The 27,538-nt window shown below is 33.0% G+C and overlaps 1 protein-coding gene across 3 annotated transcripts in view; it reads left to right on the top strand.

Moving 5' to 3' along the window:
- Positions 1-20,714, top strand: part of LOC136971675 (stress-activated protein kinase JNK-like) — a 75,266-nt gene extending 54,552 nt beyond the window's left edge. For 2 of the 3 annotated variants that reach the window (XM_067266146.1, XM_067266145.1), the window contains 7 exons: positions 885-1,050; positions 2,454-2,525; positions 5,526-5,711; positions 7,197-7,321; positions 12,725-12,788; positions 12,936-13,034; positions 18,593-20,714. In XM_067266146.1, the coding sequence (XP_067122247.1) occupies positions 885-1,050; positions 2,454-2,525; positions 5,526-5,711; positions 7,197-7,321; positions 12,725-12,788; positions 12,936-13,034; positions 18,593-18,678 (798 nt within the window). In that variant the 3' untranslated portion in view covers positions 18,679-20,714. Of the gene's footprint in view, positions 1-884; positions 1,051-2,453; positions 2,526-5,525; positions 5,712-7,196; positions 7,322-12,724; positions 12,789-12,935; positions 13,035-13,090; positions 13,153-18,592 lie in introns of all 3 variants that reach the window. The other variant, XR_010880200.1, reaches the window with a different exon arrangement.
- Positions 20,715-27,538: the final 6,824 nt, after the last annotated feature.

Below are 27,538 nucleotides of genomic sequence, written 5' to 3'. Positions count from 1 at the left end.
AATTGTTCCTTCAGATTTATAAATCTCTAAGGAATCCATTTCTTTTAATTCTGCATGATTATCAGTTGGCTATATTAACCAGGCTTTCTGTAGGTTAACATGCCCTTTTTAAGTTGAAGTCGTGCCTTTATTCAAGCTCTTAGGGAGCCAGAAGTGACTCCAATATATTTCAAATTCTTGTTGAACATAAATTACGTTAAATTACACAGACATAGCCTGAAGCAACGACACCAGAATTTGTTACCGAAAAAATCCGATAATTTACGGGCTCCTCAGAAATAACGAGGAGATGGTAGGCCAGTCTATGACACCTGGAATCTATAGCATTTTTGCCAAGGACAATATGTTTGGTTTAACTTATCCCCATTACTGATACATGCTTGTAATAACAGTCCAGAAGTTTATTGATTCTGTCAGAACAAAAGATTTTGGCTGGACATAGTCACGACATCGCCAGTTGTGCATCACTGCTTTTACCTTTTCATTAATTTCAAATTTGTGATCGTATAGTGCTTCTTTTAGAGGTAAAAAAGTGATAATTGGTAGGAGTGAAGACCAGGCTGTACAGTGAATGGTAAAGAAGGTCAAACTTTGTCTTTTCAGTAGTTTGCACAGTTCTCAATTATGAGAAAATATATTGTTATGAAGTAATAAAACCACTTTGGACAGCTGTCCAAATTGCATTTAGTGCCAATTGCAAGCTTAAACATCTCTTTAATAAGGCACAATATGTGGCAGTTTTAGTCCCTGTTTATGAAAATCATGATAATAGTATCTTTTGTGCCCCAGTTCAATTTGATTGATGATGATATGTACGTTTTTAGTTATTGTTTTACCTTATTTCATTTAGATTTTACAAATAACTCTCATTGATTTAATTTCAGGATTTAAAACCAAGTAATATTGTAGTTAAATCAGATTGTACATTAAAAATTCTTGACTTTGGACTTGCAAGGACAGCTGGAACAACGTTTATGATGACTCCTTACGTAGTAACAAGATACTATCGTGCACCTGAAGTTATACTCGGAATGGGTTATAAAGAAAATGGTTCGTATAAAATTAATTACATAAAATATTTTTAAATACCTGCGTAATGATTAGTATTGTAGGATGATTTATATTATACGTCTTTCAAAACCAAACTTGTATAAACCACAATGGCATGACTCAGACTTATAAAATGGAATGAAAAAGTTAAATTCTGAAATATGCTATTATAGGTTGATATTACTCCAAAGACAAATTAAAGAAAGTTTAAATATAAAAATTGAAAAATAGATCCTGTGAGGTCTGCCTCACAGGATCTATTTTTCAAAAATATTCATAATATGCTGTAACTTAATTTTTCTGTGTTTAGAGTCTTCAGAAGTAATTGTACCGTTTTAAATTACTGTAATGATGTTCATTATTATCTAGGAAGTATACCAGTCAATAGAGTAACTGTTTGGATTTCATCTATTATCTGCATTCGAATGTCTTTTTGTCTACTGCCTCTAGGAAGTGCCATAAACAAAAATGGCAACTCCACAACAAAGAAGGCATTGTGTTCTGCGGTCTACAAAGTCAGAATCGGTCATCATTGTGCAACAAGAATGTTTTTATTGTATCGCAAATCACTTAGAAATTGTCTGCAAATTACATTCGTGTGTTGCACAGTGACAACTGACTCCGACTTTGCAAACTACAGAATGCAAAACACTTTTTCTGTTGAAGAGTTACTATTTATTTATAGTGCTTTCTATTGGCAGCAGATAAAGATGTTTATATGCATAAGGAAGATGAAACATGGACATTCACTGTATCAATTGATGTATATTGCCTACTTCTCAGGTAATAATTAACACGATTACAGTAATTTAAAAGGATGACAACTTTTAGAAACCCTACAGATTGTTCTTGTCTTGCTGCAATCAGTTGTTGCAAGCGAATTGTGAAACGGATCAGTATTGTATTGTGCAGAAAAATGTGTCATTTTATCGTTGCAGTGAGAGAATTTTTAAGGCTAAACAAGATCTTGACATTTGACCACACCTTACTTGGACTTGTGACGTGATTTTTATGTTTCCAAAAATTAATATCTACTTTAGAAAAAAGATTTGAAGACTGTGGACATCTGGAACACTAACAGTTGAAGATGGTCTCTCTTGAAGACTTCTGGGACTATTTTGGACTCCGGTTTATCTAAATGAATAGTGTATAAGGTGTTTCTTGAAAGTGCTTTGAAGAAAATAAACATTGAAATTGTTATATGTAAAAGAATATATAATATTAAGAAGAAATGAGAATTTTCTTATAACATCCCATATTTATAGCTTTTATATAATGTAATGTTTTACTATATAAGAATAATTATATAGGATTAAACAAAAATACAAATACAGTATATATTTTTCTATTATCCAAATTTACAATATAACTAATTTATTAATTTTATTTTCTTTCTTTTGAAGTGGATATTTGGTCAGTAGGTTGCATTATGGGAGAAATGATCAGAGGAGCCGTTCTGTTTCCTGGGACTGACCGTATCTTTTAATTTTATTTACTATTAATGATGATATAAAATTAAATAACTTTGGAATCAATTTAAAATTCTGTATATCCTTGATTCTAAGTTGCACTGCAAGTTCAAAATTGAATTTTAAGGTTTTGTTTGAATGGAGGGAAAAAACTATTAAATTTTGTCAAGTAACAACTTAGAAATAAGTAAAATCTGAATTATTATCGTAACATTGTCACAATTCTGGGCTGCAATTTTTAATCGTATTTCAATTTAAAAATTAATTAATGCCTCCGACCCCCAAGCTTGCCGTATCTGGTCTTGATTGTCATCTGTCTATCTCTGTTTTCAAGATTAATGAAAAACAGACGGATGACAGTAGGAATTTATGAGTCTACAATTTGAAAATTGCCACCCAACAAATTCCATGAAGCAATTAGCGTTTGCTAACTCAATTTCTATGCTCTTTTGCATAAACAGTAGTTATTTATTACAATGCTGTATTATAATATCATCTTGAAAACTCTTGAAAAGTTAAAGAGCATTAAAATTTTCTTTGTCAGCAAGATAAATTGATTTGGTGTGACCATTGAATAACGTAGCTGAAAATGTCTGTTATTAGTTATTATAATAATATATGGTTTGCTTACAGTGAGTTCTGATTGTTGTTTTAGACTGTGAACATCAATTCTAACATGTCTCTACTTCAAGCAAGTAAAATGGAGTGCTTTAAAACGTGCCTTAGAATCAAGTAAATATAGTATTTGTGTGTGTTTTAGGCATTCAAAGTTTTTGAATTGTAAGATAATGTTTCAACTGTGAAGCCAAATAGATGAAAAATAATTTTAAATCACTACTCTTTGATCTCATTAGAATGCAATTCACTTCTGATTATAAAAATCTTGTAGAATATTTAAATTGAATGTAAGTCCATGCAACATTAATTTTGTAAATAATCCTTAAAACTAAAAGTATTAAAGATATTTGAGGAACTTAATATATCTTTCTTCACAAACCGTAACTTTACATGATAATATATAGCAAACAAAAACAACCTCTATTATAAAATGAAAATCCTTAATAAATGTGTATTTGCAGACAAACTAAATTGACATCCAATAATAGCAGCATTTGTAGTAATTATAAATAACAAATGTAATAATAATTCTATGAAAACTAGCTCCAGTCTATGGTAATTTTAATGCAATACAGTAGACCCCCCTATAACACGGGTTCATGTAAGACGGATTTGTATAACACGGCAGAAAAATTGCAATCGTGTTCGTATAACACAGTAAAAGAATGAGACAGATTGTTACGGCCGACTCGTGTCTCGACAGGATTGGTAGAATCTGGACCAACAGTGGACATTGCACTAACTGTCAAGTTTAAATGAGCAGCAGACCTACTAAAAAACAATTATTATTCAACGGCCATAAAAATTATATTTCTATTAATGATGTCTCCAAAGTTCGGCGAATTTTTTGCAGAAAGAATAACTTATCAGGAAACGCGTCCGCCATTCGACGAGCCCCTCTGCGACGAAAACAAGCTTAAGCAATGGCGTCTTCGAATGGTGTGCACTCAGTAAGTACAGTAGAGCATCGATTATCCGACCCCCGATTAACCGATTTGTTGGTTAACCAACTGCGTTCTAGTCGGCAAATTCAAATGTCCGCTAGTGATGAGGCGCTACAATATTTGGTTATGTCTTGGCTAATGTCTTGGCTACTTTAATATACTAATAATGTATTTTTTCATACTTTTCAGTTATCTGACCAACCCCAGTCCCCAATTAAGTCAGATAATCGATGCTCTACTGCAGGGGTGGCCAACAAGTCGATCGCTAGCAATGTCTTGACTTAATGTATTATATTTGTAACCGAACGCGACTGTGTGCATGCAGTTATGACTCGACTCAAAGGCAGTGAGTGCACTTCGTACTGAAACAGTGTATAAACTTAGTATGTATTTCACACTTCCCCCTCCCCACTTAGACTATGCCTATGACAACAAGTCGATCGTGACACATTTTTACGATAAAAAGTAGATCTTACGTGCACAAAAGTTGGCCACCCCTGCTCTACTGTATTCCTGCAATTTTTTGTTTATAGCGTAGTTTATATGGATTATTCCAAAAAAATTATACATGATTTGGAAATGTTTGAGTCAAATTAGTCTAGAATCAATTAATTTTACGGAAGAAAATCTTTCAAACAGCCATACTCCCTAAACTGCACAAGTGCCGGGCCGTGAACGGCTCGTGTATTTGTAAAATCTAAGTGACTCGTACAACACGGAATTCTTATAACACGGAACGTATCTATCATGTTATAGGGGGGGTCTACTGTATTTGCACTTAACATTTTTGATTAATTTCAGCAAAATTCGGTCTAATGAAAAACGATAATAATTATGAACATTTCAGTAACCATAAAACTGATCCAGTGTCAAGTTTTTAAAGTTAAATCATCAGATCGAGTTGTTAAAGCTTATGTTTCGTGGTACATTAGCATTCCAGTTTAGAACTTGGTTGTTCGTGAGGAAGGCATTCAGTTTAGGCCAAAAACATTTGAACTGATATGTCGTTCGTTATCTTGCTGGATTGGATTTAAGTTTACTGAAATGTAAATAGCACAAGTAAAATATTAAGTGATTTAACCTGTTTATACAACAATCAGAACAGTAACTGGTATCACTTTAATTATTTCTGCAATATTCATTTATAAGGGCAGATATACAAAATTTGTTATGAAGAATGCCTCTAAAATATGTTACTTTACATTTTTTGCTTTTCTCAATAAGTTCTATCACCCATTTTCAGGAAGGATGCTTTTTGCAACACCCTGTATATGGAAAGTTTATTTTATTTTATTTTCTAAATTAAAAAATATCTTTATATTTAAGATTTTACAACTAAAATCTAACCTGAATTTGAAAACCTGCATTTTTTTCTCTTTTCTTTTGTAATAAGAAGCAAGTTAATTATCTTTAAAAGCTAGTTTCTTTAATGACATATAAATAGATATCGATCAGTGGAATAAAATTATAGAACAGCTTGGCACTCCTTCTCAAGATTTTATGAGACGTTTACAACCAACAGTAAGAAATTACGTCGAAAATCGACCAAGATATGCAGGGTATCCATTTGAAAAACTTTTTCCAGATGTATTATTTCCTGCTGATAGTTCAGAACATAGTAGATTAAAAGGTAAAAATTTATATATTATTTTTGTCTGTTATCGTAAAAATTTTATTAGATTATGTACATTTCTAAATGCTTTTACTAACAGTCATAATATATTTTATGAATATGTTCTTAATAATTTGTAAAAGTTTGTGATATATGATTTACTTTGTGTTCTAAGGTGTTTTTCTAATGACTTTTTGGGATAGTTATTTAATGCCATTATTTTAAGTTTATTTCTTTTCTATCTCATTGCTTCGCACAATAGATTACAGGATTTATTAATGAATAAATAAATTAAATTGCATTTTTCTCCTTTTCAGAATTGTGTAATTTTAAGGATGTAGATTAATAACATGATAAATTACTTTTATACAATAAAATGCAATGTGTATTGGGTATTTGTGTTCCCAATACACATTGTATGAAGGTCATTCTAAAAGTAAAGAACGTTTGTTTCTTTAGATATTTTTATTTAAGGTAATGAAACAATACTTATTTTACAACACATATGATAACTTAGCTATTTTTCTACATAGTCACCATACAAATTTAAACATTCGTCTTAGCGTATCACCAGCTTTTCTATGCCTTCTGCACACTCAGTTACCACCAAGTTCTTGAACCAGTCATTAATGGCCTCTTTCAGTTCGTTGCCACTTCCATAGTGATTCCCGGCCAAAAAAACCTTTCAATTTTGGGAAAAGGTGGCAATCACTCGGAACCAAGTCTGGGCTATAAGGAGAAAACTTCCCACTTAAACTGCTGAAGCAAGTTCTTCGTCAATGCAGCAGCATGCAGACATGCATTATCACGAAGAAGCACAGTGCCTCTGGACAACAATCCCCGCCGTTTGTTTTGAATGGCACGACGTAGTTGGTGAAAATTTATGGATAACAAACCTCGGTTATCTGTCTGTAAATTTTGATAAGGCAGACTTTTTTCGCATTCAAAAAGCGTATTACGCTACAAACCTCACACTTGGCAAAATCTTTAATTTTGTCACACATTTCAAAGTTACACTATAAACAGTAAACAATCGTTGTGGCTTTCTGTTAGCATCAGTCTGGCGTGAAAAAATGAGAAGGTCCACGACGTGGGGGTGGGGGGAGAACTATGCGGCTCGTCAGATCAAAACGTTCTTTTCTTTTAGAATGACCCTCGTATTTTTTTTCTTGAATATATAATGTTATCATCACCATACCTTTTGCACATTTGTCTTAGGGTTCTCCAATAAAAATGCATAAAAATTTTTTACTTCATACTTGTATACTTTATAAACACTTTATATTATGTTAAATATATTTATTAAATACTTCATTTAATGAGTATATTTATATTTTATATTGATATTAAAAGTTAGGCATCATCTAAATAGAGAGAACAAACCCTATTGTATCCTTGAAAATTAACTAAAATTTTCTTTTTAAGTTCGTTTTTTTAAAGTAAGTATATTTAAATAACTTTTCATTATTAAATCTAAAATGTTTAAAATTAATTTTTTAACAGCTAGTCAAGCAAGAGATTTGCTATCAAAAATGTTAGTCGTCGATCCAGAAAAAAGGATATCTGTAGAAGAAGCTCTTATGCACCCGTATATTTATGTATGGTATGACGAAAGTGAAGTCAATGCTGTAAGTAAATATTTAAAATTGGATAGATTACATTCTCTTAAAACTCGAGACGTAGGAGTGAATTAATCGGTAACAACAAAACAAACTGTTAAATTTGAGACTATATCTTTAACTAGAGACATTTTCGACCTTGATTTAGGTCTCAGTAGAATAAACAGATTAGAATTGTTTTTCATTTAAAAATTACAAATTCAAATTTGAAAAAAAATTCTGTGAATTAGGGAAGGAACATTAATCCACACTAATGCTTACTTTGTCAAACCATCTTTATTTTATTAATGCTATTGATGAATATTGTGGCACATTTTTTTATTGATAAGACATTTCTGTTGTAAAATTGTGATAACTTTGTTAAAAATTCATTTTTATTTTTACAGAAACATGTTATATCATTTGTCGTTTCATTTTGTGTGGAACAATGCTCCATAACACAACAACACAAGCTTTTTATTTCCATTTCCATATATATATTTTAGGCTAGGGTTTCTCAAATGGGATTTCGAGATCCCGGTTGTTTTTTTAACCCGGGAAATTTTTCTTATTTTACATTAAGATTGAGGAAATTTTGCAAATAGAAAGTATAATTAACTCATAAACTGTCAGAATACATTTGTATTTATTAATTTTAAACCTACTTATTAGTTTTTTTTTAATTTTTGCTCGTTATGGCACGTCACAAATGGTCAATAATCAATACGTAGCTTATTTGTGGCAGGACATTCAAAATTCTTTACCAGTAATATCTGGAATAATTGTGCTTATGCTGTCTTAATTTTTAACCATGCCCAGTAGCTTTAATGACTACATAACGCCAAGTTGTGCAAATTGGGCAAGGATACAAACGAGTACGAAGTCAGCGAGTATGAAGTTTTTCTTCATAATCTGATTATTAAAGACAAACGAACTGCCGAATTATTGGGCTATGATTTTTCTATTAAAGTAGTCGAGGTAGACAAATCGAGAATTCTAGGGAACAAAAGAAGTACTACAATCTCGAAAACGAACTAGAAATCTTTCGGGATACAGGTGAAAAACACATAATATTTGTCTTCTCTTAAATGCATTAAACACGATTCCAATCACATCAATTGAATCGGAAAAGGCATTCTCGGTAGCAAGACTTTTCATTACTAAAATAAGAATTAGATCGAGTGATCGGAGTATTGACCATCTTTGCTTTTTAAAATCTTATAATACAAAAGATTGATTTTTTAAATAAAATATAAAAATTTACAAAAATTACCTTCTAAGTTAGAAGTTTGATCTAAATTCATTTTTCTTTAAATTTTCAACTCAATTCAAAGTCATTTTTTGTTGTTGTATGCAGTTTCCAGCAAACTTAAACTTTTTCTATTTGTGAAAATTTCTACGTAATTCAAAGGTAATTTTTAACATACAGTAGAGAACCGAAAATCGGCATCAATTGGGGACTGGGGTTGTTCAGATTAGGGATTTGTTCCGATTACGGTCTATATACGAAAAAATATATTAACCTGTCCGATGTTCAAATTTTTCTCCGTTGCGTGTCGCTTCATGTTGAATTTTCGTCGATTTTAAGCCTAACGAAAATTTTTATAATAATAATCGAGGCTATCGTATCGTTAAAAATTATTTCTTCATTTTGTACAAACAAAATAAATATATTGAAGAATATAAAAACATGAAAATTATACTTTAGAAGTAAATTTAGTATCAAAAACGTTCGATTCAGCACGACACAGTCCGACTGAAAATCGTTCCGATTACTGGCCATTCCGATTACCAGGGTGCCGATTTACGACTCTCTACTGTATATCTTACACAGCATTATTAATATGATTTTAGAGGTTGCAGAACGTATTATAATTATTTTTCGTTTTTTAAAGTAATTTATTTGATTTCATGATATTTTGTGTATCTTAAAAATAATTAATTTTGTTCCAGGATTTCCCGGGATACCGGGAAACGGTTCACTTTTATCCGGAATCCTGGGTCAAGCAAAAGACCGGGAAATGAGAAACCCTATTTTAGGCATTTCATTTTCCCTCCTTAGTTTGGTATATTTCTTTTAGTTCGAAACATCCATGTGCTTGGTATTATCATCAAAGGTCAGCACTCATAACTCATATTGCCATTTTAGTGTTTGGGAAAACTTCTAAAATTTAGTGAGAGACACTATTCAATGACTACACAATGAGATTCTATTGTCACACTCTTTGTGTTTCTTTAAAATTATTATAGGTAACTAGTTTCACTCTCTTCCAGTTCCAAATACAAATTTAATATGGTTACATTGTGTAAATTTGTATTTTGTGGATTCAGCGTAACGTATGTAGAGACATCGTCGAAATGTTATCTTTTAAATAGGAAGCAGTGAGTTAAAAAGGCAGCTGAAGAGGAGTTATTTTATAATAATAAAAACAAAAACCCAAAATGCATCTGCCTGGAATTTTAGAATGAACTAAGAAATGGCTTAAAAGTAACATATGTAAAGTACTATTTTTAGTATCTTAGGAAACCGACACTAACTGCGGCCGGTAAAACTTCCGTTAACCTAACGGGTACTTTACGCAGATTCGAGATTAGTTTGCCAGGCCTGGGCTTTTATGCATGCACCAAAAAAATTAGTAAGAATAATGACAAATATCAAGTCAAAGTTTCAAATATATTTAATTAGTAAATTGAATTTACTATGTACAATTGTCTATAATCCAAAACAAAATTTATTAATGAAAAATCACCAAGTCAACCCGACAATAAAACTCAGCTACTTAACTTAATTTTAATTCCCCTTTGAAAATTCGACAAATCAAACACTTAAGAACTATGAACAGAATCTCTTACGAACTGAACGTCTATCCGTCACCTCACTATACTAGGAACCTGTTTCCTCAATCTTTTCGCTATCGTCAACTCGTCCAATCGAATTCCTCTTTAACACCTTGGATCGCCTAATTCTCAATCGGGGCTTCAACCAGGAATCACCTCGCTCTAGAATTCACCTCCTTCTTCGGTTAGCGTACTGGTTTTATGCTGTGAGGTGACGTCACAATTCAGCTGGGTTACTCCCCTTATTTACATACTTAGTTTTCTAACATTAAGTCTCTTTCTGGCAGCTTTAATTTTCTGACAAAAGTTTATAAACCGTTTACAAAGTATTTAGCACAATTTTCTGGGATGTTATGACGGTTTAGTAAGTATTTCTTTACTAGTGAGTGTGGGGATTCCCCCCTCCATTTTTTTCTCTGCGGACTGTTTATTTCCGCTGGGCAGCGCAAGTGCGCGAGATTTTTTTTCCTACGGCGCTCGTTCCTTTGTGAGTTGGTTTATCTTCTTTTTTCGTTACTAATAAGAGAGTGGTGGGGAACCTTCATCCTAAATAAACATAAGCCCCAAACAAAATATAATAAAACGAAAAAATAATAATAAAATAAAAATAACGCTCGGACCCGGTTCCTTACACATAAACAAAATATGTGATGAATAATTAGTACTATGGCCTGTTTTGTTGGAAAACTTTAGAGTTAAATATGATTCAGTCTTTTATCATGAAACTTAAAATGATTGTGAATATATAATTTTTTTTCATAAATTCCATTCTAATATCATAGAAATATTTTATACAGTTTGTCTAAAATGTGACCGGAATGGTTCAAGTATAAATGTAGAAATTGAGTTTAAATCTGTCCATTGTTCTACATAGTTCTCTGTAGTGACAATTCAGTTCTTATAACGTTCTTATAACCAAAGCTGTTAAAAAAAAGTCCTTTTCTGTGAAGTTCTTCAGTTTCCTTCATACTTTTAAATCATTGTGCTAATGTCTCTTTATGTGAACTTTGGGAACTGAAAAAATCTGCAGAGACTAGATCTGGGGAGTAGGGAGGATGGAAAAGTTCCAAGACCTTTCTATGAGTCAAAAGTTGGGCCAAATACAAAAGAGTGATCAAGTCAAGGTGAATGAAGCAATGAGCATCAAAAATGATGATTAATATGGTTTTGATCCTTGATTTTGTGAGTTTTCTCTTTGATATTCTGCCTTCACAACAGCATTAAAACCACTCAAAGGCTTGGTGTATGACCCAGCTCTCATCTCCACAGACTTGTTTCCACAGCTGGAAAGTTTCTGTGGCAGTTTTGCTAAGTTTGTGTGAACAGAGGGTTGGCACCTCATAGTACCCTTGTCAGGATCACACCATTGTGTCCAAGCGAACAGACACAGAAGCTATGATGGCCATTTATTCTCATTCTACTTTAGTTACACGAGCGGTTGCATGTGTACACAATTAGATTCCAGATAGAAGAGGTCTGCTAGACAGTGAGACAGAAGTGAATCACTCAGATACCAGTTAAACAAATAGCTTGTATTTTTTTTCTTCTCAAATAAATGGATATCTACAGTGAATAATTAATTTGTTATATATCGTTAGTTGTCGAGAGAGAGAGAGCTCACGTTTAGACTGCAGTTCGATGTAAATACCTGGATTTTTTGAAGGAGCCAGAGGTCATAGGTTTGAGAGGGTTGAGTAGGATAGTTTTAGAAGATGACATCTTGTAGGTGGCTATTTCTGCATTGCAGAAGTAGATTTGTTTGAGGGTGATGGATTTCAAGGTGTTTGATGTTACCGACGATAGTATAATCCATTTCGGAGTCACATAGTTACTATATCGATGGAGGAACTTGCAATGACTAACTGATCCGGTCGTAGTAGTCATATTAAAACAGCAGAACGGATACAACAGGTTAGAAGGTCGCAGGAAAGCGTTATTTTTGACGCCGAGTACATACAGGAAGTGATGCTCCCAGATGTGGAAGTTGATAGATACTGCTGCTGACAAATGATGCTATTGAAAGCAATAGTATGTTCCTTTATTATTTTGATGTAGATATTGTCGGGTTCTCACATTTGAAAGAAAATTTAACGGCTGCACATTGATTCATTGTGAGAACTGTGATTTGGGAAAATGATATTAATGCAAGACTGCTTGGTAACAACACACTCCTGCAATGTAAAATAAATTATGTATACAGCCAAACAATAATACTGGAAGGGTCTATATTTATATTCCGCTTGGCACGTTTGCAGTTCAATAGAAATATTCAGTTCGGTTACTTTTTAGACGGATGGTAAACTTCAGGAATATTAAATAGCAATACTTTAAAATGTTTACCTTATCAGAGGTTAAATGATTTCAGGATATTTTTAGTGATTATTTTGGATACGTACACTATAGTCTCTGATGATATAAGGAAAGCATACCAAATAAAGATTAATAGATTTATGTTCAAAATATTTTCTTGGAAAAATCCAAAACTGTTAAGAACTATTTTTAAGATCAAATTTTTCACACTTGTAGATGTAATTTGATTTTTATTACTTTCATTGGTCTTCAATTATTTAAATATTTCTCGTTTCTTTACGGTAGCCTGCTCCAGCTCCTTATGATCATTCAGTGGATGAAAGAGAACATACTGTCGAACAATGGAAAGGTAATGTTTACGTCTCTCTCAATAGTTGTTTACGAAGATCCAATATTGTAGTATAACATAATAAAATAACATGTTACCTTAACAATCAAAACAATACTTATTCTAGAATACGAAAACTAATTAATTTTATATTATTTTATACACTAGAACTCATATATCATGAAGTTCTTGAATATGAACAAACTCATAATACTGTTGGTCTGGGTCTACCTCCAGATCGTTCGAGTCATCATAATTCTCAATCAGGTAAGGAATTTTGTTTTTAATTTACAAGTCAACAATATAAATTCTGACTATTACAGATCTATGAGTAGATCAGAAAGATTAAAAGTTGGAAAACAACTATTGGAATTTGATTTAATATGTAAGTTAAATAATAATCTGGTTGAATCTGGTTTTAATAATAGAGAATATAATTATTAGCAAGTTTGCAAATTGTTTATTTATTCAATCCTAGAATTTAAAAAATTTAGAATTTGTCTTATATAAATAAATAATCATTAGAAAGTATAAAATATCATTAAGTAATCTTTAAGTAATAAGACAATACTAAAATAAATGTTTGCCCGATATTTTCTAAACATAATTCAATCGGAAAAACATACATATTGTTACAGATAAAGCTGGGTTTAAATGGCTAATGCTAACTTTATCCAAACTCGGTTAAAACGACTAACAATTTATTTTGAACTTTATTTATATAATGTGCAGTTTATGTAAGTCACAAGCAGATAAAGCCAATATTATCCAAAAACAATGAATGATGCAGGAGCAAAACTTAAAATTTGGGGTTTTGCTTTAACTGGATAATCTGTAATCCTTTCAATGCAAGTTGGATGGATAAAGAAGGAATCAACTAGAATTTATTATTTCTCTATTGTCTAAAAAGGGAGATAAACAATTATAAATATTGCCAGTTACTTCACCGAAATACCACCAGATTTAGCTAAGGAAATCTTAACTTTAAAATAAAGCTAAATCTACAATTTTTCAAAGTAACAAAAAATAGGATGTTTTGATTTACAGAATACTGATATATATTGTTCATAGATCTTAAATGGTGTATACCAGGGGTTAATAAAAGTCCAAATATTAAGTTTTGTTCTCACTTTATTCATTTTTGAATTGTATCAGCTTTACATGTTAATGACTTGGGTGACATCAGCATTAGCCAGTTAATCCTAGCTTTATCTGATTCATAGGCCATAGTCATAACACATATATAAACAATTGTAGATGATCAGAGCTGCTCATTTTCCATAAGAAAAATGTTCAATACAATCTCAGACCATCTTCCTAAAGAAAATCAGGACAGCTATAATTTCAACATTTACATTTACCAAAGGATTAGAAGGCCTCCACCAATAGGTATAGCCTTGGAAAGAGAAATATGAAGAGTTATAGAAGAATGAAGAAAAGAAAAGAATGACAGGAAAGTGTGAAATATGAGACTACAATGTGCCACCCGAGAGCCAATTGTATAACATCAATGAATACAAATTACAAACATATAGTTGTGTACAGAATGATTGCCTCTACAACTTGAGGCATTAGGAGCCCCGTAACGGCTAACTTGCCTTGGTGCTCAACACACAAAACGCATATGAACAGCCCTTGGGGGAAAGACAAGACAAGGCCTCCATGGCTTAGGAGGTAACATAATAAAATAAAACAAAACAAATTAATACAGCTGCGTGTGTACAGTACATAAGACAAGGCCTCCATGGCTTAGGAGGTAACATAATAAAATAAAACAAAACAAATTAATAGAGCTGCGTGTGTACAGTACATAAGACAAGGCCTCCATGGCTTAGGAGGTAACATAATAAAATAAAACAAAACAAATTAATAGAGCTGCGTGTGTACAGTACATAAGACAAGGCCTCCATGGCTTAGGAGGTAACATAATAAAATAAAACAAAAATTAATACAGTCTATAATTTCAACAGGACGCTTTATGTAAAGGGTATCTCCTGAAAAGCAATCAAGGCTAATAGCTCAGAAATAATTGTCAGATTTAAGTAAACAATGCTTGCTTTTAAATGTTATTGAGCACAGGCTATTCGTTGGTGAATCAGTGAATTTCTTCTACTTAGTTCCTATTGTAGATAGGAGTACAGTAAGATAATTTAACCCTCTAAAAACTGGAATTTTTTTTTGATATTCTCAAGAAAGTGTACTAATGTAACAATATGTGTAGGTGTTAGTGCTTTGTCCACATAGAATCTCTGATATGCCAAATTTTAAACCAATTGGCACTTTCATATCAAAACGTGAAATGTGCAGTACAATACAGTGAGTGCTTTCAGTTTGCAAGTAGCTAACTAAGAGTTTGCCAAAAAATTGTTCTTATGCATGACTGAGTTGCATGGTTTTGCCAAAATTTGTTAAAAAAATGACACATGCTGTTCTGACATTACAATCAGGCATGCTGGAAAAGCCCATGTAAAAAGACTATGTAGTATGTGCATGACATATGCAAATGGTGGATTTGATTAATTATACAAATTTTATTCTATCAAATGAGAAATTTAAATTTATATTATTTTAAAAAATCTATTATAAAATAATTCATTAATAAATACTTAAAAAAAAATCCATTTCATCATGTTCTTCATAAAATTTATCTATTTATAAATTTAATTATTTTAGATTTATTTACAAATTTAATTATATATTTATACAGTGGGTGATCGGTTAACGAACGTAATCTGTTCCAAGACTTTGTTCACTATCCGAATTGTTCGTTAACCGATTATCGATTTACCATAGGTTTTTACGGGAATTTGATTAATTCGTTCTGGAGACTCCAAAAAATAAAAAATATAAATAAACGTAGTAAAGTATTTATATAATAATAAAAATACATATATACACAGTCTTGCGTTTTTATTAGTCATGTTTTTCCATTTGAGGAGTTTAAAGAATCTGTCTAATGTCAATTGGTTTTCTCTCTTCTTCAAGATTTTTCAGAAGTAATTAATAACATTGTAACTGTAGAAATTCCCAAGCCTCAACCTGGTTTGGATGCTATTCTAAGACCATTGTTCTGACATCCTCCTGCTTTTTCTAAAGATGTTTAATAGCAGATATTGGCATTAATCCTGTTTTTCAGGAAAAAAAAACCATACCTCGCCGAGTTTCTTGGTGTTCTTCATTCAAGAGTTCTTGGCGTTCTTCTGTCTTCAGATACGTTCCAGGTTCCATTATGAGCTCTTCAATGTTCTTTATTTCTCAGATGTGTTTTTTGTTATTCCTTAAGCTGCTTGAGTCTTCTTGATTATACTGTATCTTTCTTAAATATAATTGAACTGCAGCCTACCTAGACCTGTTCAAGCCATACTGCCCAGCAATATTAGGCATCTTCTGTCCACTCTTTACCTTTGCTATTATACTCTCACCTTTTGAAAAGAAAAGCCCATGCGAAACTTAACGAGTGCCCGCACGACAGTCTCGCGAATACTATAAAAATATTGTTTGTTAGAAAAATCAAAGGCTGGAATTTCAAGGGAGAGTTTCAAAGTTCGGATGAATACTTTCCAATCAGTATATACCAGGTTGAGCATTGATATTGATATCGACATCTCCCACACTCTGAAAAGTTTCAAATTGTTGGTATTCCCTTGTCTTCGGGCAATCGGTATTCATTATTTTACATCACTACTTCTTGTGTTTGTTCTGTGAGGTGTTCGTTACCTGGTTTGTTCATTAACTGATCTGTTTGTTAACCCTTTCCATGCTGGTGATCTACAGTAAATAATTGAGTAGAATTCGTCATGCGGCGCATTTTTTGCAGTTTTTGGATAATTTTTAAATCGCGATATTTCGCTTTAAAATCGCGCTATGTTTAATCTGTTTTTTGCGTTTGATTGAGAACATATTACAGTTTACGATTGTTTAAGTTTTAGTTTAATAAAAATTTAAAATAATATTAAAATTTGAAGCTTACGAACAAAAGAAAAAAATAATTAATTTACAGAAAATCGCTAAACTTTGTACATTTGTTAGTTAGATACATCTGTTTTCTTTTAAATAAAAGAAACTGCAGCTCTCTAGCTAGAGCGGGGGAGAAGTTATTGCCATTATTTACACTATGTCTCTAATTACTTGGCAGGGAGAGGGTCTATTTTACCGAAATATTTATGGCCCAGGGGTGGTCACAAAACACTTTTTGGCTTAAACAAAGTCAATCGACCTACAGAATAGCAAATCAAAGCTAAGATCGCTGGAAAATCGAATATAATGCAAAATAATCAAATTTTTTGATTAATTACGCCGAAAGGCGTATGCCGCATCACGAATTAACGGCAAGTCACGTGACATACGCCTAAAGGCGTATAACTGCATGGAAAGGGTTAACCAATCACCCACTGTATATAAAAATATTTAACTTTTTTCTTCTATCATAAAAAAAATAACCTATCATAATTTTAAGCTAAACAGTGGCACGAGGAATTGATGAATCATCAATAAATGGATGAAGCCCCCTAGTAACGTCAGAACTTTATTTTAGAATAAAATTAAGATAGTTTATGAATATCTTAAAACTGAAGTGATGACTTCAGATCAGAAATCATGGGGAGAGTGGGGAATTGCTCCCTCATTCAACACCCTACTCTCTAACCATGACAAATGATCCTGTACTGCTGATGGTCCTTTTCTCGGGTTGGCATCTCAACTTGTGTGTATTACTAAAACTATACAAAGTGCAATAACTCTACATTGATAAAGTAGTAACGGTGCTGCGAGAAAAAAATTATCAAATTGGGGTGCCACTATTAGAAAAAGTTTGAAAAACACTGAACTAATACAAGAAAGGATTAGATTTCACTTCTGACATTAGTGTGAGGTTTTTGGCATATTTGCTTTTGCTTATTATCATGGTCTAGGCTGAGTGGAATAAGCATTGTCTATAAAGTGGCAAAAAGGTGTTGCATCTTAATGGAGAGTGTGACTATACTCAAAAGATTAATAACAGAGTTTGTTCATGAAGAGAATAAGGGCAGATATTTTATGATTACTGTTTCGTACGTCATGAGAGAGAATTGAATTAGTCATAGTCATTACCTTAAAGCAAATCTGTAGTAAATTCAATCAAAGGAGTCTGCCTTCTTGTTTGAATAAATCCACCCTTCCTGGATGGTCATGCCTGCTATCTATTTTGCACTAATTTTTCAGCATTTCCTTATTGTTTTCTTCTTGGTTTTTTCTCCTATAACCTGGATTGAAGACATTAGGTTACTTTTGAGTTATAATACTCGTCCAATTTGAAAATGCAGAGCAAGTCAATCTCTTCAACATGAGTTGCTGATATCACAACACATCATATTTTAGTAAATATTTGTTCTTCCCACAGGAGCCCATCAATAGCAAAGTGGCTCAAACCAACAAACTAGCAAAGTGAACTTTTTCAGAATTTGTGTGTGTAACACAAATAGGACCAGTTTGCTATAGGAAGTCCTCCCAGGAGACAGCTCTTTGACAGACACCCCTTGTATTGCATTACCTTATCCCATCAATTTCTCAATACCTCCTACAAGAATACATTTATTGGTCTATAGTAAATTTAGTTCATAAGTGTGTACTCATATAAATACATCACAACCTTTCACTTTTTCTTCTTCCTCGAAGAAGAAAGTGAAGAACAAGAGATACTAGTTTCACTCAGAGTATTGTCAGTTTCTTTCTTTTTTTTTTTTTAATTCAAATGTTTTTAATAAAATTTATTTTTAGGACATCAAAATGTTTGAAATCAAAGGAAGCATAAACATTTATAAAAATAATTTTCTTTTATTTTTGTTCAGCGGACGGTGCAATGGAAGATGGAGAAGATAGATTAGCTGATTCTTCAACTAATGGAATGGGCAATCCGTACAGTCGACGTAGATAGAAACAATAGTCCTCGTTAAATTTAAACCTTTAGAAATGTTTTTATTTGGTGATTTATGTTCGAAGAGACATTCTAAGCCTTCTTCTCAACCAGAAATCACTGTAGAAGACAAACCAGTTAGCAAAAAAAAAAAAAAAAAAACAACAAAAACCAAAAAAAAAAATCCTATCCCGAAAGTGCTCACTCCTGCCTACAGTTTCCTTCTGACTGAGAATGATGGAGAGATAAAATACCGGCATCTTCCATAATTCAAAAAATATATATATATATATAGACAATAATTAGTTTTTAGCATTGGTTAGAATTATCGACCAATTAATTTGGTGCTGCAGATAAGTGGAATATCGGTCAGCTAAACACATACAAAAAAAAAAAACCAAAATAACTAACGTTATATATATATATTTATTTCGTTTAATATTTTCCAGAAAGTTTTTTACATATTATATATATATATAATATATATTTTTTTTAAGCCGGAAAATCATAATTTTAATTTGATGAGGTTTCGAACTGTTACAGTTACTGTAAGCACAGTAGTGGAAGGTGATACCTCCATTAATTTAATTTTATTTTACTCTGATATATATATGCGCTTTATGGGGGTTAGATGGACTGCAGGATTCAGTCTGACACACACACACATATATACACACACACACACACACACATACACACACATACATACACACTACACATACATAAACACACACACTTACACACACGCAATATGTATGCATCGTGAGTTGTTGATCATGCAAACGTGTACAGAAAAAAAATCATTTTTTTAAACGTTTTCTGTGTTTTTTAGCAATCAATCTGTTAACCAACCACAAACATAATTAAAGTTTTTTTTTCTACGGCCGTGTAGAGAGATAGAGAGGAGAAAGGTAAAAGTTTAGATCTTGTTGTGGCCATCGAGTGATGTCAGTTCTGCAGTCGTGTAAACGTTAGTGTGAATATATAAATGAAAATTTTACATACACTATGCAGGAATAAGTGATGAAAAAACGTATTGTTGTTTTTTACGGTTGGCAGCTGTGTCATCGGATGTATAAAAAAAACAAAACAAAAAGAATCCAACCTTTTTGTTGTTATTCATTCTAGAATTTGTAGAATTGTTTGTGTTTTGAATTTTATTAATTAATTGTTGATGTGAAGTAGCGACGGGTAACAGCTGTCCACATCTAAACATCCGTCTTGTTATCGTATCGGGATTCCATCCGATTAGAACGTCCATAACAAACCTATCGATTTACCCGCATGAGTGGCGTGTAACAAGATTTACTATCGCAAATTCTAATTGATCGAGATCCATTCGGACGTGTTCTCACTTCTTGCGGCGTGTGTTTCCATTGTTTGTTCCTTTGTTTTAAATTCTGACCTGTTGTACATGCGTTTATCGTTAATTGTAGATATATTTTAATTTTTTTTATATATTTAAATTTATAAAGGGTTTATATATGTATATTTTAATTGTGTATATTTGGTTGGCCGCGGGTGAGAACACGAACTCTCGTCACTTTTCTGTTTAAAAATCGAGTAGTAGAAAATGGTGGACAGACAGGGTATCAACCGGATGCACCATCTTTTATTTTGAATCCAACTTGTTGGTCCTATCTTCATATTTTGTTACTTAAATAAATAAATAAATGATAACGGTGCAATCTGGTGGGAATCCTTAACAATTGTCTGTCGTGGCTTGTAATTCTTACAATTAGATTTCTTATTTTTCAATAACTGTTAGAGGTCTTTTTAACTCTTCGTACTTTAGCTCCCCGTTATTAGTGTTTATCGAGTAGGATTTCTTCCTCCTACCCTAATAAATAAATAAATAAGAAGTCATTTCATTAAAATCTTAAATATAAATGAAATGACCATATGGTATATACAGTAATACCGCAATATTCCCAGTAAAGTAGAAAATGTCTTATCATTGTGATTGTAAAACAGTGAATTCGACTTGGTTTTGTAACAATTTCTGGTAAAACATCCACCATTCAAATATTGAAATAAATGCACACTTAAAATTGTTATGTAGTGTGGAAGAATTTTTCTCTCCCGTTTATTATTTGCAGAGTGGCTACAAAGTCCCTACACCTAATTACTGTACGATTCCCATTCTCCACACACATTTTAGTTTTGCCCGTTTCTCTTTCTGTACGTCGTCATCCATATTAACAGTCAGAAGTTATTAAAACAGTTTTCAATAACGCTTTTGAATCCTGAATCTCATTAGACGAGTATAGTAATTATCTCTTTCATAATGCTCCGAAGCAAACTGTCATATCTTAAATCTAAACTTTGAAGATCTCGCACTGTATTGGTTTCACAAGATTTGTAACAGATATTCTGTAACTAGAAGATCCATAACACAAAATTCAACGCTAGTAATTTTCAAGGATTCGGTCGGTTATTTTATTATTTTATAAAACATTTCTCATTAATACAGATTGAACCTCTTTAATCCGGCATTCTGTGGTCTGGCACGTTTCAGATCAGCTGCCACTAGTTTGTAGATCTGTTATATCTGTTTATTTGATTAAAAAAATTAATTAAGAGGAAACCAAAGTATCAGAAGCAAGCTACATTGCGACAATGGTTGGAGAAGATCGGTAATAACTCGTTTGAAAACTTATTCCAAGGTAAGAAATTTACTTTGTTGCACTTCTGTTATTACAGGAAACAATAAAAATCATGTTTTGAAGCATTAATTATCATTTCCCGAAGCTTCGTTCTGCCCTTGATAATACTGCAATTAGTGTATGAAACAAGTACATGTTTATTTAGGGGTCTTAAAGGTCAAGTTCTATAGTCCAGTAATTGCCAGATTAAAAAAGTTCAACCTGTAATGATACTGACAGAAAAAATGTAAAATGTAGAACTACCAGCATTCAAATAACAAAGAAGTTTAATAATTATATAATTTTCTTTTCTAATTTAAATAAGGTCAGATCTTAGAGTCTCGAAAAACATTTTGTCACATAATAAATTGAATTATTGATAATTACTAGTGTTGTTTTATTGACGATAGAATAGTCGCTCGTCAACAAAGAACCAACCGCACGCAACACGCTGATTTTGTGACCACTCTGTACATTTAATTTTATAAAAATTTAAACTCTGAAACCTGTTAACAAGATATTTCAGTGTCGAAATAAGTTTTTAATTCTTTTCTAAATTTAAAAATATACATAAAGTCAAATTTTCCTCTAACTTGTTTTGTATGTCTCATATTATTTAATATAAGACCTTCAAGAATTGAGATGTTAGGCACACTCAATGAAATGTGGTCATCTCCGTGTTATCAAAAATAGATACGAAACGAAGAAAACAATACATCGGTAAGTGAAAATTATTTCAATGCTACGTAAATCGTTAAAATTTTATTGCCAGCTGTATAAACCGGGGGGTCCGAAACGCGGGACTCTCAAAATATTTGTGCTGTTCTGGTGCCATCTTCCCCTTAGAAGAAAAATCTGGATTTACAAGTCCAAATTTTTTCTGCGGGAGACCGAAAGATAGGTCGTCGAATTACACACGTCGTGGTGAAATATTTATCCAGTTATCTACGCTCTATGGAGCCAGAGATGAAAAGTAATGCAGCAAACCATTTTATCATTGACGATCATTTGTTTGTGTATTGGAATATTGATTTTCCAGAGTTAAAAATGATTGTATTAAGTGATGCTTACATTTACAAGTAATGTTGTATTAGAATGCTACTCGTGTGTAAACACTTTAAGGAAGATTAGTGTGAAAAAATAAGCGGTGGTTTTAAAAACTTATAGATATGTGGCTCTAACTTATTGAAAGAGAACAAGGTTATGGAATGTTCCTGTTGTGAAGTGAATATTATAGAAACTCGGTTTGGAAGCATGGCCAATTTCTTAACGAAGTTAAAATGTATTTTTCATTCGTGTATGGCTCTTTGTAATTCGACTTCTATCGAAATGAAAAATTGGCTATTCTCGCGAGATGTACCGACCCCTGGCGTAGACACTAATACACAATGATTATAAAGTTCTAATGAGATAAATGCATCTAGTAAAATGACTTATATTATGTGTTATACAAAAAAGCATGTCAATAAATCAATTGAAAAATTGGCAAACAATTCATAAATATGGCATCGGCATTCTTTACCATCACCTGTCAAACTATTCTAAATTTTCTGTCAAATGCAAGCTTTTTGGTATGCAAAGGTTGAGCGTATTGTTTGAAATCAATTTTTTCCACAATTCTAGACTTTTCGTAAGCTCCGTGTTAAATAAATGGCTATTCGCAAAACTGTTTGTGATCATAATTAAAGTACACCTATTTAATGCCGTCTAGAGAGATCAGTGCAACTAACTCTGGTACGGTGGCATTTCTGTAAAAAAATTAGTACCAAAATTCAGTGCTGTGGTACTTTTTGCTGTAAGCAACAAACGTTTTATTTGTACAAGACGTGCTATACAAAGACCTTAGTGATGAAGGGGATACTGATCAGTGTTGTCCTCCTTCTGAAGGTGTAAAACCTAAATGCAATTTATAGGCTGCTATAACAGATCATTGTGATGATTCTCACTTTCAGTGTGACACTGTTTCAGGCTACCAAATTTGCAAATGTTCTTGGTAAACCACAATTAAGTTTCCATAATCAAAAATCACACAGATTAAGATCTAGATAAGGCGATAGGAAACCCAACTAAATTCTCATCAGTCAAATGTCCTCCATTTTACGCGAAAGTTCACAGCAACATTTATCATTGGGACTAGCTTCTTCAAAATCAAAGTATAAATGTGGCTGCGAATCCACGCTAAACTAACTTTAGGCAAGTTCGGTGGAATTGCTGGAAAATGCGAGGGTTTTCCGAGGCCCGGATGTCAAAGTTTCGACCGTTCGCCGTTCCACCGAAGTGAAAATGTGGCTTGTGGATTTTCCATTGCCACGACAAATTCGCTTCCATTCTGGCTCAAAAGGCCAATCAAAGATCGGTCCGGTTTTACTGCCTGCATCGGTCGGTTCCCGGTCGTGGCCGATCTTATCGGATAACAATGCATCTACTTAGTAACTTCCATATTGTACCATAGGATACATTCAACTTCCACGATACATGTACTGTACACTACTAAACCTAAAACATCATTCATTGACCATTCGACTATAGCTGTGGCAAGTTCTACAATGACTTCTTACGTGATAAGTTTGCAACCTCAATTGGGTTGGATTCCCAGACAACCAGTTTTCTTGAATGATAATTTTCTTAAGAGTTTATGGAATCCGTGTAAATTTAAAATATTGAAACTCGATACAGCTGCAGCATTTCTGCACGAAATGGCATTACAATAAATGAGTGTTTTAGCAATTGTAATTGATAAAAATGGCGTTCGACATTGGCCACTTTTATATTCAAAACTTTGCAGAAACTTACATTCTTAAGTGGAGGAGGTTGCTTTTATTCATTACTTGCAGTGTCAAAAATGCTGTACTAGTGAATTTTGATACCTTTTTTTTATGGAAATGTCACCGTGCTAGATTTGACTACTTAATATTTCTAGATAGCATTGAATATGGGTAGCACACATTAATTATAACCACCTGGTACACTGAAATAGGGAATGGAAAAGAAAATTGCATTTGCAGGCTGTTTTTTTTTCGTTATAATTAATTAATCACTTCGCCTTCCTGTGTCGTGTTGTAGAAAAAGATGCTTTCCCTTTCGGGTATGTGCCGAGGATTTATAACGGATTGGGTTTTAAAACTCATTTAATTTTTCATAACAGTATAACCCGAGCAAAAGTATGGAATACTTTGTAATTGTATTATATTGAACTTTTTAACAGTTGGCAAATATAATAGACATTAAAGTATTTACACACTGAAGATCGGGAAGATATCTGCATAAATTACACAAAGTAACAATATTTTAAACAAAGTAAGAGTTGAATCATTTAAAAAAAATGGAATATCGGTGATTAACATTTTGTAGGGCCATCTTTGTGTATCGAAAAGAACAAGTTTAATCCTCACAACACATCGGCTAGTTGCAGAACTATGCAGCTGGGCCTGAATTAGCTGCAACCGTCAACTGACATTTTGAAATGTCAGTTGACGGTTAATGTTACCCTAGGTAGCCAAGATGGCGGCCATCTTGACTGCGATTTACGATGGAGCAGATATGATCACGTGATACGCTCCGCGATTTATTAAATACTAAATCCTGATTTTAGAATTTAAGGATTTTGTTTAAATAATTACTATTTCGAAATATTAAAAAAATAAACGATAAATATAATGTTATTACTTACGTCATTGTGCATGCTACTGTTCTTTTTTTTTCAGACGCTTGGTTTGGACAGAAATTCATACCTTTTGACTACTTGTCTTTCTGTTGTTCTTTTTTCCGCCCTCGTTCCTACTTTTATCGTTCTTATCATCAGTAATATTGCATTCCTCTCTTCACCTTCTTTTACTTTTTTCTTAATATTAGAAACTGGGGCTGCAGGGACTGTCCCAGGTTCTTTCCACAAAGGAATTCGTCCTGAACCGGGATATATCTTACTTAAATGGTTCACAAATGTGTAGAACTTTTCCCCGGGTTTTTTTTGAAGGCCAACCACAAATCTTTTTATACGTAAAGGAATACACGTACGAGTCTGACGGATCCTCGGTGTAATGCTTTGGTAGATTTTTTTTGTTTTTAAATATCCCCATAGCTTTTCTATATTTTGCGTATGGTCTCCTGTTCTGGGGTTAAACGACGTCATATTGTGCAGAGCAACTAGCGTAATAAATGTAATATGGTTGGACCAGTCGACAGCAGCCTTATTCGAAATGCCTACGGCAATACCCGAGGTGGTCGAAGAGCATTCCAATGCAATGTAATGCCATATAAAAGAAAAGATTCTACTCCATGATATTTTTCCACATTTACCTTTAAAGGTTCCTTCGAATGCAAGAATTATTTCTTCGACATTTGCATCTCATCACACACGAATTTCGGTCGTGTCGATAAAAAATTTTGCACGAATTCGAACAATTCTTACACACTTCCTCAATATGCTGTAATCCTAGACTCACCGCAAATTTAAACCTTTATCGATTCTGGGGTCCATACCTAATTCGGAAAATTCCGATTCGAGCACTCGATAGAAATTATGGGTGGTGCACGCTGCCCAAAACTCTTGAAAAGAAATATCGAAAGAACTCATAACTAACCAATTAATATTAAACGAAAAACTTCGAAAAGAAAATAATAATGAAAAAAAAATTACGTCTAAAGTCAAAAATCACTCGAATCAACACTTATCACACCCGTTACTATCCGCCGATAACTCTACACGAAATGCGTCGTTAGTATTAATTTGCATAACACATCGCGATAGTTCGCAGCTCCCTCCATTACCGACGTCACTAAGTAACCTGGATCGAGATTACCGGAAGGTCCGCCATCTTGGCTACCTAAGGTAACATTAACCGAGCTGTTTTATCTGTCAAGTAAACGATCGTTCCGAAATCGCGTTAAATTGGATTATATCGAAATTTGTTAAAAGCTCTTTTTCTATCGAAAGCAACGCTAGCGACGACAATTTTTCCTCCGACCCAGTGTTCCTGGCCAATGAATGAATTTGCTTCGTGGTCGAAAAACTGCGCTCGACAGACACACCGGTAGACTGTACCGTAAAAATTAATGATATTAAATCGTATAATTCTTTTAGTACGTCTTCGTTCGGATCGACATTAATTATAATATATTTTGTGTTCAAGAGTTACTCGTCAATATAGTCCGGACGCGAGTATAAATATTGCGATTCGCTACGTAATTTAGATAAATCAAAAAATTTTCCATAAAATTTACTTGATTTAAAGAATTAAAACACGCTCGTAAAAATTGTTTTTCGTAATATTAAAATTATTAACATCTAAAAGTGATAAAAATTCTAAAGATTTCATGTCTGAAAATCTGTCAATATAATTACAGTACAATTAAAAGAAAATTATAATTAAATATAACTTTGCAAAAAAACGTACATAAAAATAAGGTTAAAGTTTACCTAGGGAACCCCAACGGCCGCGCTTCTGGTAATGTCAACGGCATGTGATATTAGAAATTCATTGTAGGTGACACAATTTTCAAATTTACCTATGGTAGTCAAAATGGCAGCTCATCTCTGATTCCAGCAAACAGAAGAAAGGAAACAGTGGGGACGCACATTCTAACCTAACCTAACCTAATTCTAATAATTTGGTTAGTAATAATTTTGGTAATTAGTTAGGTTAGGTTAGAATGTGCGTCCCCACTGTTTCCTTTCTTCTGTTTGCTGGAATCAGAAATGAGCTGCCATTTTGATTACCATAGGTAAATTTTGAAAATTGTGCCACCTACAATGAATTTCTAATAAGCTTTACTTTTTAATTCTTAAACAATTCACTTAGTTAGATAGCTCTCTACCCAGTGGCTAAGGGTCGTTGGAAACGTTACACGTGTGTAGCTTTCACCGGCTAAACCGACTGAGTTGGTGCTCTAAAGCGCATGCGCCAATGCCCTCTGGCTGCTTTACAGTGGCGTGCCGTCATTGGAAGCGATGGAAGCGCCGATTCCACCTTCCAATGACCTTCCCTTGTATTTTATAAAATATAAATTTTCATATTTTAACGTACTTTGAATTAATTAAAATTAATATTTTATTATAATTGCATTATGCATCTTTTACAAATTTCTATACTACATGTGAAAAAACGATAAGATTGCTATTGTATATTCGAATAATTCGGTGGCGGAAGGAGTGTCGAAACCAGGTGAGTTTCCAATCAGCCAGATTATATAGGCATTGTCATATGCGGTTTACAGAGCACCAACCTCACCCGGTTTAG

This window comes from Centruroides vittatus, unplaced genomic scaffold (assembly GCF_030686945.1).
Source record: "Centruroides vittatus isolate TY-2023 unplaced genomic scaffold, ASM3068694v2 contig_2682, whole genome shotgun sequence".
In the NCBI taxonomy this organism is placed as follows: Eukaryota; Metazoa; Arthropoda; class Arachnida; order Scorpiones; family Buthidae; genus Centruroides; species Centruroides vittatus.
The sequence above is the reverse complement of the archived record's forward strand: the minus strand, read 5'-3'. Positions and strand labels throughout refer to the sequence as shown.